The 19,955-nt window shown below is 40.7% G+C and overlaps 1 protein-coding gene across 1 annotated transcript in view; it reads right to left on the bottom strand.

The window, feature by feature from the left end:
- The window catches only part of Nell2 (neural EGFL like 2), a 292,336-nt gene that overhangs the window by 115,347 nt on the left and 157,034 nt on the right, over window positions 1-19,955 (bottom strand). Inside the window, exon 13 of the mRNA XM_050130946.1 lies at window positions 6,663-6,788. Within this exon, the coding sequence (XP_049986903.1) occupies window positions 6,663-6,788 (126 nt within the window). The remainder of the gene's footprint in view (window positions 1-6,662; window positions 6,789-19,955) is intronic.

The raw sequence follows: 19,955 nt of genomic DNA, 5'->3' as shown, positions 1-19,955 counted from the left end.
GCTGTGTGACTATGTCAGAGGCCTAGAGAACTCTTATGTTAATGACAGATTAAGACTGTGTGCGAGGTGGGGACTGGGAGGTTTCTCTTGCAGTTGGAGCTAATGAACCAAGAAAGTCTACAAGAAAGTTTAATTATTGGATGGTACAAATTGAATAGTGTATGTCTACATAAAATATGAATCTTTTCCCCCTATTTATTTCCAAACTATTGACAAATAGACAAATGATGACTGACCAATGCTAAGGGTGCCTAGGCTTTTCTATTGCTTTACTTTGCCACTCACTATGGAACAGCAGGTAGGCAGCAAACGTCGGGAGGCTTCAGCTTCCTCATTCTAGAAAGTCGAGAGCTTGGGAAAGATTGTCCACCAACCTTAGCAGTATAGAAAACACCTAGTTCAAAGCACTTGCATTTTAAGCATGCGCAACTCTACCAACCAATGGGAAGCAGTTACGCTAGCGCACCAAACTGCCGGACCAGCAGTGTAAGGTTTAAAAAGCATGAAAAGCTTCCTGTATCCGTTAGACCTGGATGCTAAAACGTCGATGTGTTGCTCTTGAAGTTCACTTTAAACGTCTGTGATGAATTCTAAGTTGAGACTAAAACTTTAGTTCTAAGGGTCTTTTGAGCATCGTTGAAAATGCCAATTGTGTTTGGCCAAGGAATCTTCAACAGTTCGAGAGAGAGAAAAATACAGTTATAAAACATATTTACAATGATGGGCACAAGAAGTGAAGGAGAGAAAACTTGGGAATCAGCCACGAATGGGGGAGGGAAGAAGATTCTGCAGGGCCTCAGAGGCTTCAGGTACAGCGGGAGGGGCTCATCCACTACTCTCAGAGACACAACTACAACATTATCAGAGAAACCGAGTCCGACTCAGATCTTCCAGTGTCTCTTAAAGGACTGTGCCAGATGTCAGTGCACAAGGCAATCTGACAGAGGAGGTTCATCTGTGAGCCCTAGTGCAGAGGTTCACAACTGGAGTGGGGCTGGAAGGGACTGCGTTGACAATGTTTTCAACATCCTAGGTAAAAATATAAGCCTCATATCCACCTCCACCCCCAGAAATCCAGCTTTTGGGTATAGCTACAAGCTCTTAAACTGACAGACTCAGATAGAGTAGATGGGAATGTAAGGGCCAGAAATGTTTCTCCTCTGTAAAGAAAGCAGAGGAAATGGACTAGATGGAAAAGCCAGAGCCCCATTAAGGAAATATGTTTCTGTCCTCTGCCAGACAGTTAAAGTCTTGGCTCCTCTCTAATCAGCACAAAAGCCTTAACCTAAGCAGCTTTTCCGAAATGATCTCAGTTCTCTTCTTCATTCTGCTAAAGAGACACTCAGTCCATATCCTGAGAAACTCTGGAACTGAAAGGGGAAATTTCCCCTCAGTGGTAAAAAGCAACCAGTACTTGGTGAGGTTTCATTCCGAAGAGGCACACAGAGAGATAGGGAAAGACAACACAGGAAGTGTGCCATAACAGGGTATGGGTATCTGTGGATTCGCTGCAGCTAGGCTTGCAACCTACATGAACTCAGACCAGAAATGAAGCTCTGGAAGCAGTCGCTATGGGAAACACCAGCCTGGGCCTCTTACTTAAGCCCTGGAACACAAGTGTATTGTTACAAAAAAGCAGGGAATCACTGCAAAGGATAAATAGACATGAAGCTGTCCCAAGTGTCTGAGGGCACATCATCAGATGCGTCAATACCACCGGAACTCTTGGTTTTAAGAAGTACATCTTTGACTCTGGGCAGTGGTAGCACAGGCCTTTGATTTCAGCACTCAGGAGGCAGAGGTAGGCTTATCTTTGTGAGTTAAAGGCCACCCTAGTCTACAAGAGGTAGTTCCAAGACAGTGAGATCTGTTACACAGAGAAACCCTATCTTGAAAAACCAAGCCAAACCAAACCATCTTCAGCCGTACTCTCTTAGATGCAGCAGGTTGGATCTTAGTTTTTCTGGTTAAATATTAACATGAAATTCATATTTATTGACATCATTAATATAGTACGTTTTGAGCTCTATTCCCCATTATTTACAGGGACTTCTGATGTATTATTTTTATGTTAAAAACCATCTCTTTCAAAATGCTTCACAACTTGCTCTGCTTAACAGTTTAACTAAGGAAAAGGGAACTTGTTCCCATCATTTGTAAATGTTTAGTTTGGACTGACCAAAGAAGAGGAATTTGCAAACCCACTGTCCTCTCTATTAAACACCTTTGTACCTGTGAGATGTATTTAGTTATGTCCCATGGGAAGAGACGTCACTTTTCATCTGTGTTTTATGCAAACAATTTGATTTCAAGGATGAGCTCCCTCTGCTCTGGTAAGTAGAATAGCATTTTGTGCACAGTGTGGTCCCTGTAGTAACAACGTTGGGTGGACAAATACATGAAATGACACATTAGTCAAAAGTATTAGAGAATATCTTTCCTATTATAGATTCAGAGTTTTTGCCAAGGACTATGGTAGACTCCTCTTCTCTGGAAATTCTATGAATTATGGATAGCCTCATTTTATCTAATGAAGAATATGCAATTGGGGGAGAGATTAGAAGACAAGAACATGTTTTCAGGTGCCGTCCAACTTTATGATTTTAGCTACTTTTGCTATTTTTATGAATCATCTGATTACAAGGTAGACTCCAAAAGAAAGTCTCATTCATTTTCACCTTTCCTCCGGCCCTGTGGTGGGAAAGCTAATCTTGCACCATTTGTTTTCATATGCAGGTATAGTAATCCACAGACTAGCATCAGATATTACAAACATACTCATGGCATCCCTGAGCAGGCCTTGGCGTGATACTGAAGGGAAAGACATTTTAGAAAACCAGAGTAAGGGACCTGTCAAAGTAAGCTCACCAAGGTATAAGGGACCCATCAAGGGAAGCTCACTGTCTCTCACCAAGGTAAAAGGCACCCATCAAGGGAAGCTCACTGTCTCTCATCAAGGTATGGAAGCTGTTGATGGCAGCTTTCCTGCCTCTCAGACACTGAAGAAAACCATCACAAAATGTGTATGCAATTGTTCTTCCACTACATAAAGTATCATTTAGGGGCTGTTTCTTCAAGTGGCCTTAGTAATGCACACAAGACTTGAGAAAGAAAAACGTTTAAGTATATACTTAGCATAATCTTGACGTGATTCTTCAGCTTTTCGTTTCCTAATATGGAGCATAAAAGCTCTCCTGAGCAACCAGGTGCTGTCGACCGTGTCCCCTGAACATTACAGTCATGGCTGTCTTCATCAGAGCAACAGTGACACCCACAGGATACCCACAAGCTTGGGTCTGCTGAGGCTCCCCCATCAGAAGGGATAGACTGTCACCTGAGCTTCCAGGCACTTCCTTCATCTGCCCCAGATAGGTCTCAGGACGTGATAGCTTGTATAAAGTATGAAGGTAACCTCAACTGAGACACTATCTATGTTGCCAAGGGAAAATCATCATCTAAGTTGGGGTGCTGTGCTTCTGTAGGTAACCCCTCATCTTTACTGTGGTAAGTAAGCCTAGTGAACCAAGCTAGACTTGGATGTAACTGTTGCTTTGTTCTGTTGCTTCCATTCCCCTGGGTTAGTAGATATTTGTGTGCATGGACCAGTAAAATTTCAGTACAATATGGGAACATGGCAGAGCCAAAGGAGAAACTGGAAGGAAGAGCTTCATTGGCCCTGCTGTGGGGGATGAAGCTCAGCAGTCTGAGGCTAGAGCGTCAGTGGGGTAATATCCATGTTGTTCTTCTCTACACAGTAGAGAACGGTGTTTCTTCTTAATATATTTAGTAGCCATGGTGTTTCCGATACAAGTGGTAAGACATGCAACTAAGGATGAGTTGTCTAACATGAAAAATCTGTGGGAAAAATCCCGATGGGGCACATTTTTTTCTGTGTTTTATGAGGTAATGTATCCTTAATGAATGCAATCTGCCAATGGCACAAGGGGGCATCCTGAGACTCAAAGATGAACCAAAGAGCATGCTGAATCTGAAAGGGGTCAGGACTTTAAGGGAATGGCAGAAGTCACTCTTACAATGTCCCTACTTAGGGTGTTAAGTTATGCAATTGAGGCTGTGCTCTCTGTCCAAAAAGAATTTTATCAGATAAAAATTGCAATCAGAAAAAAGATATGGAAAATGTTATCCTTCATGCTGGCCTCAAAGCCATCACATGGGGACAGCAGACAGTCGAAGGCTAAAATGATATGGTTTGGTGACTCCAACTGTTTCTTTCTTGGACTGGGTGGCAGTGAGCCTTCAGAGATGTTGCCATCCCTCTGTTTGAAAACATCATTACCAATGCCCCCTCCATGTGCCAAAGACTACCTAACAAAAACCCCAACACCAGACAGAAGGAGCTATCTTGGAGTTGTTGGTCAGGCTGGTACAAGAGGCTCCCAAAGCATATGACATGTTGCTATTACTCTTGGCAGACACCAGAGGTGGGAGGTACCTATTGTTGAAAATACCATGCATTTCTGACACAGAGCCCAAGGCACCCTGAGCTGAAACTCACCTGAATATCTCCTCTATGAGCAATACCTCCAAGGTACCAGAAGGCACAATGAAAGCTTCCAAAATGACACAAGCAACAGTTCTCCCCAGTTATGATGCTTATGAACCACTACAATAACCATTATAACATTCTTCAAAACATTGTAAGGTAAGGTACAGATATGCGGAAAAGAAAACCACACACCAGTTAGTTAAAATAACTAAAAGGTAAAGAAAGAAACTTGCGTAATAGGACAAAGAATACCCCCAGAAGCCATGAAACTCATTGTTGGGGTGAGCTGCCTGCCCATCACCTGTTGGCCTGGGAGCCCCGAGACTCCCCAAGCAATATGGACCATCTCAACATGGCTGTTGGTTCACTGCTAGAACTAAAGGGTGAGACCAGACTGCTGAAAATACTGTATACTCTAGATGTGGGATGTGGAGACACCAAGGCGGACTGAGTATAAGTGTCTGCCTTGCTGAGTAGCTCGCGTAGGGCTGGACTACTGGGAGAGAACCGGCACCAATGGACTGACCTCACTCTGGATCTTTGTGCTATGTTGTCAGCATAACAGGGAAGGGAGCCATCTGGTATTAGAACGGCATGAGTGCTAAGAGTGTTAGCAACTATATTCTGTATGGAGTTAAGGTTTGTTCAAATTCCTACAGGAACAAATTCACACCTGGCAGGGTAAATCCAGTGACAAGCCACCCACGTCTAGGGAGTCATAGGCCTGAGTCAGGAAGATTCTACTTTTTTGTAGTTGTTGTTTGTTTGTAGTTATTATTGCTACTTTTTTATGTTTAATAACTATGATGTTACTATCAAATTGCTCCTGAAAGGAGGATGACTATGTCTTTCTTTGGGTTCACCTTCTTATTTAGCTTCTCTAGGATCACGAATTATAGGCTCAATGTCTGAAAAAGCATGGGATAAAACTGGACTCGCTGAACATAGCGGACAATGAGGACTGCTGAGAAGTCAAGATCAATGACACTGGGTTTTGATCCTACTGCACGTACTGGCTTTGTAGGAGCTAGGCAGTTTGGATGCTCACCTTACTAGACCTGGATGGAGGTGGGTGGTCCTTGGACTTCCCACAGGGCAGGGAACCCTGATTGCTCTTTGGGCTGATGAGGGAGGGGGACTTGATTGGGGGAAGGGGAGGAATATGGGAGGCTGTGGAGGGGAAGAGGCAGAAATCTTTAATAAATAAATAAACAAACAAATTGCTCCTGAATCATTGGTGTTTATGTCGATAGGATTATTGTGGCTGTCAGTCTTGGTCAGAGGAGCAGAGACGCTTCCTGCGGTAAATGGGTGGTTAGTGTACACACTTTTAGTTTATCAAATTCCAGAAATAAATTATTCTTTTTGTTGTAGCACCATGTCCCAATGCCCATAAGCAGAGAAAATAGCAAAATATCTATATCATTCCCTTCAAGACTCAGAGCATCACGGAAAAAAGGGCAGAAAGAATGTACGAGCTGAAGGAAGAGTGTCATTGACTCCCTTCAAGAACAGCATCCATTACTATCTGACTCAGAGAAGCTGTGTGTGAGGCTAGAGACCCTCGAGATTAGGTCTCTTGGGGTTCCTTTATAGGAGTTGTCAGGCAAGTCACTAGATCCATGCCTGCTAATCCAGTCAGTCTTTTCTGCACCCCCATTCTAGCTTTATATACTTCTATTCCAGATGCAGAGTTACGTACAGCTTCTCTTGGGAGGTGCCAAAGTGTATGAGTGTGAAATTGTAGCTGAGAGGGAGTTTTATCTATACAGCCACAAGGAACATGCGTGCTGCAGTGAGACTTCTCAGTGATCTAGCTGTTTTAGGATCACCCACGCTCAGGTGCATAATCGTTCAATCGTGCTTTAATAGTCCAAATAAACTCACAGGTTCCCTGAGCAAGACTTGGCTGTAACCGTAACCCGGTCTGTTGCTAATGCCCTAAAAGACTTAGTAAACATTTCTTCATGTCTCCCAAGTAAAGTTCATGCAATAAATAGCAAATACTCTTTTCTTCAGGGAAGAATCACAGCTAAATGCCAAATCAAGATGCAATGGTTTCCACTTTATTTTTTGTTATGAGGAAACACTTATGATATACTTCTTAGAAATTTAAGAAAAAGTGAACCCAAGACAGGAAGGAGGCAACACTTACCTGTACATGAGTAATCGTCGATCCTGATGTACCCAGTCTTACAGATGCACATAAAAGAGCCAGGTGTGTTCACACACATGGTGTTCTCGCGGCAGTAGTGGCGCCCTTCAGCACACTCGTCAATGTCTACAAAGGAAAAGTAGGTCCAAGGTCAATGGTGGCCAATACTCCAGAATTTTCCAATAATTTTATTTTTGTCAAGAAAAGAGAAATAGCAACTAATTGAACTGCATTTTGAAAGAGCATTCAAAAATAGCTCCTTTAATAAGAATGTTTGATGTTCACAGGACGGAAAGCATGTTAGCTTTTATCAGAGTTTCCTGCTGTGGTTTCAAAAGGGCCTGCCAGTTTTGCCTTATATCGTTAAGAACAGCTTTTGAAATCCTTAGTGCATTCATCTAATCGTGTTTGATAAAATGAGTCAGAAAGAGTAAATCGGGCTGCCTGAGCATCTTGAAATCTTAGTCACTGAGCCGAGCAACTGTTGCCTTTGACTCACTGGCTGTTCTGTGCACCTTGGGGAGGTCTTGGAGGAAGTAAGTAAAGTATTCGTTCTACACAGAACGTGACAGACTTCACTTGAAAGTGAGAATCCAAGAATAGTAGTTTATTAGAGATACTAACAGAGCAATAGCTACCCTACTAAGTGTCTGAATGCAGACAGGATTACAGTATGGAGACCAGAATCAGAAGAGAAATTATGAAGTACTAGAATATAAAATGGGAGATTATACATGTTAATTCTTACTTTAAGTATAAAAGCTTAGAGATGATAAGACATAATAAGCAGGGGTGAAGAAAGTGAATGTTAACAATAAACCTCCTTATTTAATTGTACCTGCTCTACACGGAACATAAGGCACGTGTCAAATACTTGCTGCTGAGATCCTTTACTTTGAACTGAGGAGATAGCTCAAGCAAGAAGGTACCTGGTGCACAAACACAAGGAACTAATTTCTAGGCCCAGCACTGTGTAAAAGCGAGGGTGCAGGCATGCACTGCTAATCCCCATGGCTGGAAAAATGGAATGAATCCGGGACGAAAAGATAAAGGAATCAATAAAAGTTGAGAACGTAATGGAGTTATCAGGCAAAACTGGGAGGAGTAAGAAAGTGGTTTTTTATTTATTTTTTTATTGCTTTATAAATAATATCATCCAAAATTTCCACTTCCTCCCCTCTTCTCCTTACCCTCCTGCTCCCCTACTCACCTCCCCCCGCCCTGTCCAGTCCTAAGAGAGGGCAGGGAACTCTGTGCTGTGGGAAGTCCAAGGCCCTTCCCCACTCCATCCAGGCTAAGGAAGGTATGTATCCAAATAGACTAGGATCCCAAAAAGCCAGTACATGCCGTAGAGACAAATCCCAGTGCCATTATCATTGGCTTCTCAGTCTGCCCCAATTGTCAGCCACATTCAGAGGGTCTAGAAAGTGTTGATCAATGGATTAATGCTATAGTTAGAGAGAACAAAGGGATTCTATTGGCTTGCTTCACTGTATCCCTACTGATGACAATAAAATTTAAGAAATATAAATTTTGTTGAAAATTTTTACCACAAAGAAAATGGTAGCTATTTGAAAATATAAACATTCAACCAGATTTAATTATTATATAATGAATTCATATATAAATTATTACTTGATATATTATTAATATGAATAATTCCTTTGCATTAATGCATCAGGTAAAAATTATAAACACTAGGTGAGTCTCTCCACCAAGTCAGATTTTAAGCATCCTTCATCAGGGTTTACCTATCTGATCATCCCCTCCTGCAACCTCTCCAAATCCCCAGATCTAGTCCAACTCCTACACCCAGTGCCTTGGCCTAGTCTGGCCACCCCTGTCTATACCAAGCTCTAGACTTCCTCTGGTATTTCTATTCCTTCCTAAAACCAACAGGTCCCTTTCATAGCACACTGAACATTTCCTCCCAGGCAGATCCTGCATATTCTTCCCCAGGGTCGATCTGCCTTGTCCTTTCTCTACTAGTCTCTCCCGACCCCAAACACCATACCTACAAACTCTAGGACCAGACCAAGATTCATAGCCTGAATGCCAGCCAGTCTGTGTCAACCTGATTTTATTCTACCTAAGTCATACACAACAGTTCTGCCCAACCTTGTCCACACATCCTGTGTTCTAACCACACTTGATCTAATCATATAAGGCATAGAACTAGCACAAGAAGTTCACATATTCAAATTTCATTTCACAAATTCAAACAATAAGAGACATCAAGGCAGTAACTTTACTCCAAATTCAATAGAGATAGAAAGATGAAAAAGGACTCAAGCTGAAGCAAAGATGAAATTTAAAAGCTCAATAACTCAATTAGAAAACTTAAGGGAACACCTTACAAGTACAATGAAGCAAGCAGAAGATGAAATGCCAGGATGTGAAGCTAAATCGCAGGATCTAGTCAAAATAAACAAAATATGAATTTTCCACCAAATTCTCATCACAAAACATTCAGGAAATATGGGACCCAATAAACAGACCCCATTACAAGAATAGATGAAGGAGAAGAATTCCAGGTCAATGTCCCAAATCAGATCTTAAACAAGATCATAGAAGAAAATTTCTCCAGGCTAAGGAAAGACATACCCATACAGATTCAAGAAGAACACAGAACACCAAGTAGCCAAGACCAGAATAGAAACTGTGTATGGCGTATTCATTGTTAAAACACTAAGTACACAGAACAAATAAAAATTATTGAAAATTGCAAGGAAAGGCACAAGCACTTACAAAGGAAAACCATTTAGAATAACAGATGGTTTTTCAATGACAACTTTGAAATCCAGAAGAGGCTAGAAAAATGCATTCTTACTCCAAAAAGACCATGACAGCCAAACTAGATTAATATGCTCAGCAAACTATCTGATATAAAGGAGGAAAACAAAACTTTTCATAGTACAAAATACCTAAAATAATTTTATCCAACAGACCAAATCTTAAAAAAAAAAACCCAGAAAGCAATATTTGATGCTGAAGAAAAGAATGAGCATAGCAGAGACTGTAGAAATAAAACCGAAGCAATAATCCCTGAATCACAAAGCAACACCAAGAAGACATGACTGTAATCAACACACAATTTTCAATTATAACTTTAAATATTAGCACTCTTAATTATTCGGTCAAAAGACTCAAGATGACTGAATGGATCAAGATAAAAAATCCAAGTATATATTGTCTTCAAGAAATACAGGGATGTCAAGATCAGGAGAAATAGTTTTCCCTGAGGAAAATCCACCAAGAAGTTTATTTATGATCTCCCAATTAATTATCCAATACCAATTTGTCAGTCCTGAGATTATATACATGCAAGTAACATTATACAGACTGAGAATGTTATATTTAAAAAATATTCATATATATTTATTGTGACTATATCCTATATTCAATGTATATTCATACATATCACACATTCTAAAATACATGCATATATATACCTATGCATACACACATATATATGTGTGTATATGTATGTATATATATATATATATACATATATAGATAGAGAGAGAGAGACCAAAATCTGAGGAGACAAGAATTTGAATGAAATGGGTTGGCTGGGGAAAGGAATAAAAATGATGTAATTGTAATTTCTAAATATAAATCTACCCCAAATCCTGAATTCTCTATGATGGAATATAGGCAACTAATTTAAAGTAGCTCTATGAGAACTCTAATATAATTTTCTGCTGAGAGACAACTAGAAAACATATTAGGTTTTCTGTGTTGTGGACAATACATAAACCAATGTGGTTGGAATTGTACCATTAACATTCATTCACAAAACAGGTAGTTGACATACTCCAGTGTAGTATATAGTATGTAACCAGAGTTGAGACCATTACATGCATTACTTATTTCTGTCTTGACAATATCTTGGAAGGTGACTTCTAAGTCAGTGAAGCCAGTGAATACTATAGAATGAGCCCATAAACTTTTAAAGGCTGGTTTCATGACAATTTAAAAATAACAATCAGATTTTCTAATTTTCTAGATTACTATTTCTTATTCTATGCAACTTCTGAATCTTTGCACTGGTTGGAAAAACTAGTATTATAGTCTACAAATTACCTAACTAAATAGTCTGAGATAATGTGATGAGAACCCATTAGCTAGGGTCTTGAGACCATAAAGAGAATCATATGGAATTATTAGAGTACTTGGTTTGCTCAGTGGGTGAATAACTCAGCCCTGTGAGAGGTTCTGTAAAGGCAAAAGTTACTAATAATAACCAGACAAAACAAAATAAAAAATACTAACATTGAGTCCTCAAGCTTAAGCCTGTGAATGAACTACACAGGAGTATCAAGAAGTGTGTGTGCACAAGGGTAGAATTTAAACTGCAGAATGAAGAATATAACTCAGTGACAACACTGGCTACCACAAGCAGGAATTACTCTGCTCATACATGGAACAGCATCTTCACAAACAAGTGAGGCTCTTGGAAAAGACAGCAGCTTCAGAGACCAGAGCAAGACTGTAGAGATTCTGGCTCAAATAAAGTTCTACAGTTCTCTCCAAAGACAGCTTCCTGTAGAAAAAGCCCATTCCCAAATAACTTGCTGCAAACCTGGCAAATGACACTGGGAAGCACCTGTGAGGCATCCCAAGAACACTTAAAGCATCATGAACTTTGATTATACCAAAATCTTGTGGGACAAAGTGAGCAAAGTGAGTGAATTAAGATTAATTTTGTCAATGTGAACGTAGTACAGTCACACACATGGTGGAGAATGTCAGTTATAAGCATAAATAGGAGCAATTTGTACAAGCGTAAACTGACCTAGCTACCATCACTGCTGCTCCTCCTGAGATCTACAGCCCACAGAAATGTGAGATCCTGACCTGATTAATGTCTGTTTCTGAATTCTTCTTAAATAAAACCTAGTGTGTTGCTATGGGGTCATAAAGCAAAACCAAGCAGGTTATTTAATCGGAGCTATTTAGGAACTTCAATTTGGAGTTCACAGAGATGTTGAGTCTGTGTTCAAAGGCTGTCAAGGGACAAGCTTAGAGCTTGGGGCAGCATCCTAAGGGAGAAGGGAGCCAAATACCAATCTCACTGTGAACAGAACATGTCTTCATTCCTCACACCCTGCCTTCAGAGAAAGCCCCACTGAGCTGTGTTTATATCCTAATATTAAAAGTTGCTGGAAAGTCATGCCCAATGATGTGTACAGATTCTTGCAGACACACAATAGCATCTGAAAAGTATTCTGGCATAAATCAAGTGCCAACTTGGTCCACAGTGTATTTCAGCTTTAAGAACCAAACTAAAACTTAAATGAGACAAACTCTCAGATTCATTTTTACTGTTTAAAAATTTATCAAATGTCTTCTTGTAAAAAGCTTTATTGGATTTTTGGTCACGTTTTGATGATTCTAAGTGTCGAACTACTATCATGACTTCTGCTAAGCAGAAAGAACTGTAGTCAGAATGGGCTGCCAAATAGAAATACTCAAACAGTCACTAGGCATGTCTCAGCCTAAAAAAGAGTACATTCATTGCTCAACAATGTAGTTCTTAATGTCTCTTCCAAAATTCAATACCAATAAAGTTACAACACAGACTCTGGGGGCTGGGAAGACAACCCAGCAGCTAGCGTGCTCACCCTGTAAGCATGAGGTATCAGCTCCCAGGGCCCCTGTAAAATTCAAACAAGCAACCAAGGTATGATAGACAAATGTGTGTAATCCCAGAACCAATGAGGCAGAGACAGGTGGATCCCTGGGGTTCACTGGTCAGCCAGCCTAGAATGAACAGGTGAGTCCTAGGCCAGCGAGTGACCCAATGTCAAAAAGACAAGCAAATAAGGAAGACAGCTCCTGAGGAATGACATCCTAGGTTAATGTCTAGCCTCCATGTATGTGTGTGTGTATGCGCATATGGGCACACACATGAATATGCACCACACACACAATCTGACATATATTGGCTTATAAACCAAGAAATGATATCATGCCATTATTACCTCATTCCATTAGCTATCTCTTAAAGCTGGCACCTCACATACAGGATCCTAGACAGTATTATCTGTGAGGAAATTTCATGGTTCCTTGGCAACAGAGTAGTCCATGTTCAAATAGTTTTCAGTTCCATCTCACTAAAGTTCCACTTCCCCTTCACAGCGCACATCGGCAAATTCCAAGCTTTCTGATGGTTGTTTATCTTTAATATTCATTTTTATTCACTGAGCATAAAATGGCCGTGCACTATGCTCCAGATATTGCGTTAGAGATGGCAAAGATAAGCTCTGACTGAGGAAATGCCAGCGTGAGTAAATGCCAATGTCATGAATGCTGCACAGTGCACAACAGAAACCTGGGCAATGTGCACTGAGTAGGGGAAATGGGCCCCATTAATGGACAGGCAGGGTCTGTTCTTAGCACTTGTTAATGCTCTTGGCAATATTAATGACTTCACATCTGAGCGTTCCACTCTCACTTGAGAAAAACCAGAACTTATTCATGTATATAATAGCAAAAAGTCTAATGTGCTTGATGCTAGCTCTTAAAATACTCCTATGAGGGAAAGAAATCAAAGGAAAGTTAAATGGTGGGGCCAGGCTTGAGGTGGGTTTGGGGGAAAGGCTGGCTTTAAGCGAAAGATATCTATGCCTTTTTTCGGAAGGGCTGTTGTGGAAATGATGTCTATACGGTCTAAAGTTGAGCATGGACCAGACTGTAGAGGCAGCAAGAGAATGCAATATGGGAAATAAGTGGATCTGTGGTTATGGCATGGAGGTGTACTATCTACTAGAGCAAGAAGAAATTCATGATTATATTCTTAATGATTTAATAAAACTTTTAGATTTAAGTGGTTGACCCTCCCGGCTCAGCCACTCTGGTTTTTAACAGTGTCTACAAGTATATGCTGTACGATGAGATATCTCATGCCCATTTTCAGTGGAACCCACGCCCCTGTCTGTCTTGCATGTGGACTGACTCTATGTTGAGTCGGGAGCCTGGAATGCCATCTTTTGCAGTACAACAGCCAGCTTGTCTCTCAAGGCCTTAATTCCACCATCACAGGTTGATTTTCAAGTTGGTGCCCATTTTTCAGAGTTTCAGATCTAACACAGAGGAGGAGACCCCTATGGCTGAAGTGGCTTCTGCTTCTCTACAGGTTTGTAGGACAGGAAGCATAGCCCACCAAACTAAAGTGCAGAAGTAAACCCTGTTTCTTATATTTGGAGACTTTCTTTTGGGCCTTGGAACTTTAAACTGGTCTATTTTAGAAACAAGGAATTTATAAATTTCCCTTTTCCATCTTAAAGATGATATTAAATCTGTAATTACTCAGAAGCACGGAGTTATCTAGCTGAGATGAACTTCATAAATTACATAGCTTAACTGGGGTAATTAATGACCAAAGAGACAAGCAAGGGAAGCCAGAGACAAAGAGGAGGCAGGATTCAGACCTCAACTCTGTGGGCCACAGAAAAGAATTTGCCTTTATTCTATGAGAAATAGAAAGGGTTGAAAGGACGGGGTCATCAAATCATGTCTGTGCGTTTGGAAAATTCCTGTCTGCAGAAGTTTTAGGAAGTTGAAGAATAAGAACCACAGAAATAGCATTTCTAGACTCAGGTTCAAAATGAATGTCCTTTCTGGACTTCTTTTTGGTCTAAACCTGGAGGCAGTGAGCACTTAAAGACCACCTCCACCCCTCCTCCTACCAGCCCTCCAGTCCCCTGCCGCCCTCACTCCAGCCCCCTGACAGCTCCCACCAGTCCCCTGCCACCCTGCCTTCTTCCTTGAATGTCAGTGACTGTCCTGCTTCTAAACGAGGCTGCTTTTCTAAAGTGAAAGCATTTATCTCGACTTCATCCTGCAAAAGCACCAGGCGAGAATTTTAGGAAGCACCAAGGGCTTTGGGCGCAGCCAATGTAGTGTCCGGGTCCTGCAGTTCTTTTCTGAGAGTCCACAGACCAGCAATAGTTATTGCTATGCTGGGGCTCAGCAGCCGTGAAACACCAACTGGACAAATCTGGAGAGAGATCATCAACACAATTCACAAACCGGAAACAGACTTAGTTCTGTAGAACCTTAGTCTGGAATGAGAGTTGAGAGCAACATTTGGAGAGATAAGAGTGCTTTTAAAATAAAAAATTTGCAAGTCTAACTAAGTTATTCAGTAGAAAATCAGCACAGAACAAAGTACCATTTACAAATAAGCTGCCTTGAAGGGAGCTGCCAGCATCGTAGGTTGTGAAGTCAGTGACCTCAAAGAGGCCATTTACCAAGATAATCCTTATAGATTAACAACCATATCCACCTGCGTGCAGATTAAAACATAATTCTGCAACATACAAAATTTCATTTGTCACCTCCAAACAGTGCTCACAAATTGGCTTTATTCATGTTTTACAGCCTTCTCATTATAAATTTTATGGTACATTCCACAAGACTGGAAAAAACTCTGGAATGATATTAGCTCTCCTGTTATTTTTAATTGAACATATTATTCTTGTGCTTGAGATGAGAGAGAGAAAGAGAGGGAGGGAGGGAGAGAGGGAAGGAGGGAGGGAGGGAGTAACATTTGAGAAAATAATAAGAATTATAAAATACTTGTGGAGGACATTAAAAGAAAGAATATTCAGAAGGTGGGGCTCACTGTCATGAATACTTTATCCACTGAGAGTCCATGACTTCCCTCTACATTCAAAGGACTAACTGGGACACCATCAGCAAAGATACCATCAGTAAGATGGGTTTTTCTCATAAAAGACACATATAACAATGAACCACAATGCCTTTGATAAGGATAGCCTTGCAGACAAGGAGAATGTGACATGTAAGCAGAGGACTAGCAGAGAAGTGTAATTACCCAGGAGAAAGGGGGAAGAGGGGAGCTTTTGCAGTAGGGGAACTCCGTGCACCTTGGGGACTGGGAGGAGTCGATGGGTATTCACTGTGACCCATGGAGTAAGCATGTGCTGTTGTGTGAAGATCCTCTAACGTCTATGAAAGTCTAATGTTATCCTTTATTAGGGATATCTAGAAAATTTCATTAATGACATGAACATGTCATGTCCACGTGCTATGAAAGACAAGAAGTCTAATGCAAGACAGATGAAGGTAAATATGACTCTCAGCCACTCAGTTTTTCTGTTTCTAAGCCATAACACAACTATTGTTACCAATTTCTTGTGCAGCCTTCTGGGTATTGTCAGGCTTATAAAGCCTCTTTGTGTGTGTGTGTGTGTGTGTGTGTGTGAGAGAGAGAGAGAGAGAGAGAGAGAGAGAGAGAGAGAGAGAGAGAGAGATGAATTGCTTATCAAGATCTTTTTAGTAAAAGATAGATTAGATTAAAGAACAGTAAAACTTGAAGTTAGGAGGAAGTTCACTTATTGGGTTCAATTTCTGTCTTCACTACCCATAAAGTGGAGGGAACTTGGTAAATTAAAAATGAACACACTGTATATAAAATTGCTTGCACCCTGGAACTGCCTGCCTGCCTGTAAATGAGGCAGAGAAGCTCTCAGGGATGAACGCTTCCTTCCTCAGCTCATAACTGAGGGCATCTAGACTGAGAAGGAACTGGGTAAACACATCACAGAGAGCACAGCTTTAGATTGCTGGATTTGAGCTGTTTATAACACATTCAAGCAGAAATGTCCAGTGAGAATGTGGGTCCACATTTCACTCAGACTGGAGAACTGGGCTACAGCTCCAAATCTGGGAGTCACAGGCTACATGGCAGCAAATAAAAGCATATCTTAGGAAGCATCACTGAGGAAGAAGGCATGAATGAGAGGAAAAGCACTGAGGAAACTCTGAGGAATCCAGCCTGTTAAAAGAAAAGCAGAAACTGATGGTCAGGCAGTCACCAAAACAGGAGAGCAGGGAAATCTCTGGAGCAGATGAGCCCCAGCAGCGGTAGCACCTTCTAAACACACTGTCTGTATCCACAACACATTGTCTGTATCCACAAACTCTGTCTCCCAAAGTTGCAACGCAAATTTTCAGTGTCCTTAGAAAATGGTGAGTAGGTCTGTCTTATTCAGGCTTTTTATTGCTGTGATAAACACACGATCAAAAGCAACTCAAGGTAGAATGGGCTTGTTTAGCTTCTAACTCATCATCTGTTATGAAGGGAATCCAAAACAAGAAGCCAAGGCAGGAACCAGGGGGCACTAACTGAAGCAGAGCTCATGGACTGCTTGTTCCAGGATCACATTCTTATACCTGTCATACTACCTGCTTGGGGGTAGTGTTCCCCACAGTGGGCTGGGCCCTCCCACATCAATCACTAATCAAGAAAATGCCTCACAGGCTTGCCCGGAGTTCACTCCAATGAAGATATTTTCTCAACCAGGGTTCTCTCTTCCCAGGCAATGGTGACTACCTGGTGTCATGTTTACACAAGCCAACTAGCATAAGGCCCATGGCCTTGAAATATCAGCTAGGGTTACATGTATGAAATTTTAATTCAGAAACATAACTATACAACTAAGGAAGACTGTAAACTCATCTAGTAAGGTTGGTAGGGAAGACAGTCAACATATCAGTGGGTGGTGCCAGTCTCCAGGTCTATTCTGGATGTTACCATGAAATAGGAAACAATAACTATTTGATAAATAAATGAAAGGCAAGGACTTGTACCCAAACAAAATACATCTTACGTAAACACCATTTAAGATCTCTCTCTCACACACACATATTGGAAGCTACCTAATATTCTTCATATTCCTTTACCACTTAAACTGTAGATTACATTATTTGCAACTCAGACCTCAGATCCATATAGAGTGGTATCATAAAGACAAAATAAATAAAAGTTTGAAGGAGGAATAGCCAATAAAATTAAGTACTACTTTGAGGCCAAGCAAGATATTGAATAATAGGAGTCTGGTCTAACAATACAGAAGCTATCAGGGCCCTAGTGTGACTAGGTTGTGGGGGTTATGGAATAAAAAAATCTAGCCTGAAGTAGATAAAGGAGAATGTCTAGTAGAAAGAAATAGAGGTAGTAGGAATAGTTCACAAACTGAAGAAAATATAGGCAGGAAGGGCATAGAAAGGTGATAACATAACAGCCAGAAGGACTGTGGAGTAAAGAGAGAGCCAAGCACATTGAAATGCTGGTGAGAAAGGACAGAGAGAAGTAGGAAGTTGAGCTTGAGGGAGGGTAGTGATTGTGTCAAGTTTCCTCTGAAGACTGAAAGGAATGAGGTTTGGTGATGTGGGTTTCTTTTCTGTATGCTGTGAATACCATTGATTGATAAAGAATCAGCTTTGGGCTTATAGCAGGGCAGAATATAGCAAGGCAGAAAACCTGACCAGAAATATATATATAGAGGGAGTAGATGGAGCCAGAGAGATGCCATGTAGCTGCCAAAGGAGACAGATGTTGGACCCTTACCAGTAAGCCACAGCCTTATGCAGATGTACAGCTTAATAGAATTGGGTTAATTTAAAATGTAAGAGTTAGTTAATAAGAAGCCTGAGCTAATAGGCTAAGCAGTTTTGTGATTAATATAATTTCTGTGTGATTATTCAGGTCTGAGCAGCTGGAAAACAAAAATGCAGTCTCCATCTATAGTGTGGTTCTTAGATGGGTCCAAGGAGGGTTCCATTCAACTAAAGCTAGGAAGAAGGAAGAACGGGTGGGTGCCAAGTATATGGATGACTGAAATAGAAGCAGGAACCTGAGGGAGGCAGTATCTATTTCAGTTTCATTGACAGAGATGCTATCCACTGAGAGTAAGAGAATGGACTATCCTTGGGTTTCAGATAACCTTTGTGGAAAGGAAGTAAGTTGAGACGAATCTACAATACCATTACCAAGTTTAGAGCAGAATCAGCCAGGGAGAGAATCAAGGTGAGTGGACCACAACTGAGATTTGTGTTGTTGTTGTTGTTACTGAATGCTGTATTTATTAAATGCTAACCCTCACAGCAACCTTGTGACCTGGAGGCACCAGACAGCTCTGCTTTCACAGTCAAGAAATCCAGGTCATGTTAAGAAGTTCCCCAGTGTCATTGCTAAATTAGTGATGGTAAATCTGGAATGGAATTACCAAAGATTATCCATGGTTCCTCCATGGTCTGGTCTTCTTTTGAAGTTCAGGCAAGTAATTCCTGGACAGAGCCTCCTGTTGCAGAGAATGCCAAAGCATTCCCTATTTGTTCCTTTCTCTAGCTGTTCTCTGCCGGTTTAAACTGGATTCAGATTGCCAGTCTGACAGAAAATCCATGTTCACCTATAGTCACTTCCCTGACCTCTTTGTCATGGGGATTCCATCTGTCTCGACTCCTGCCATCTATATAAGTGTTTATTTATGACTGGTTAGTCACTGTCTTGACTGAATCCAACTTGCTCAAAATTAAGGAACAGAAGGGCTCATTTGAATCATTGCCTTGTTAGGCTGAATTTGAAAATTCATCAAGTTCAAGAACATTCTTTACAAGAAAGCATATCTTTATTTTAAATACTAAAAACCAATTTAACAAATATGTATTTGTTTACCATAAAACAAGGATTTCAGTCCTAACAACATTGAAATTACTATAAATTTAGAGTTATTAAATTAATGAAGATATTAGATTAGTACTTTTCTTGAACAATATGGAGACACTCTAATTCCCACTGGCTCATTTAGACATACATAAATCATCGACTGAACAGCATTGCTAAATTTGGGAATTTTAATCAAATTTTAATGTCATTTGGGAATTATGGCTGCCCAACAAATCACTATGCATAGACAGCAATTGAACTGTGTTCTCATTTTACCACATTTATGTCTGAGGTATGAACGCATACTTTCATTCAGAGCCCATCCTCCATAGGAAAGGACAATTATTTGGAGTGCAGTTAATACAGAAATAAAATGGTTTTTTATTTAGAGAAAAAATGAATATATTCTTACATATTATAAAAATATCATCAGTCTATTTTTATATCACAGCAATGAATAAGAGATCGAATTTAGACTCATCATGCCCTTGTCTGCTCAGCGGCCCTTCGTGCTCATTAAAGGCAGAGCCGGTCTCCCAACTGTCCCTGGATCAAAACACAAGGGACTCCTTGGCTGTGGAATAGTTACTGGCCTAATCAAGCCTGTGCCCTCTGCCACACAACTCAAATCTCTTGCTCTTCTCTGCAGCATTCTTCTCATTTATATCTGCTTCCCGGAATCCAGTTCCTGTCACTCAAAACTTGCTCCTAGTTCTACTGGTTACATAAACATTGAAACCAACACCGGCTCTAATATGACACATCAACCATCTAGTCCCATGTCACCTCATAAGAAATCCCATGATAGCCTC

The sequence above is a fragment of the Alexandromys fortis genome, unplaced genomic scaffold (assembly GCF_014885135.2).
Source record: "Alexandromys fortis isolate MF-2015 unplaced genomic scaffold, M_Fortis_MF-2015_v1.1 scaffold_28, whole genome shotgun sequence".
In the NCBI taxonomy this organism is placed as follows: Eukaryota; Metazoa; Chordata; class Mammalia; order Rodentia; family Cricetidae; genus Alexandromys; species Alexandromys fortis.
The sequence above is the reverse complement of the archived record's forward strand: the minus strand, read 5'-3'. Positions and strand labels throughout refer to the sequence as shown.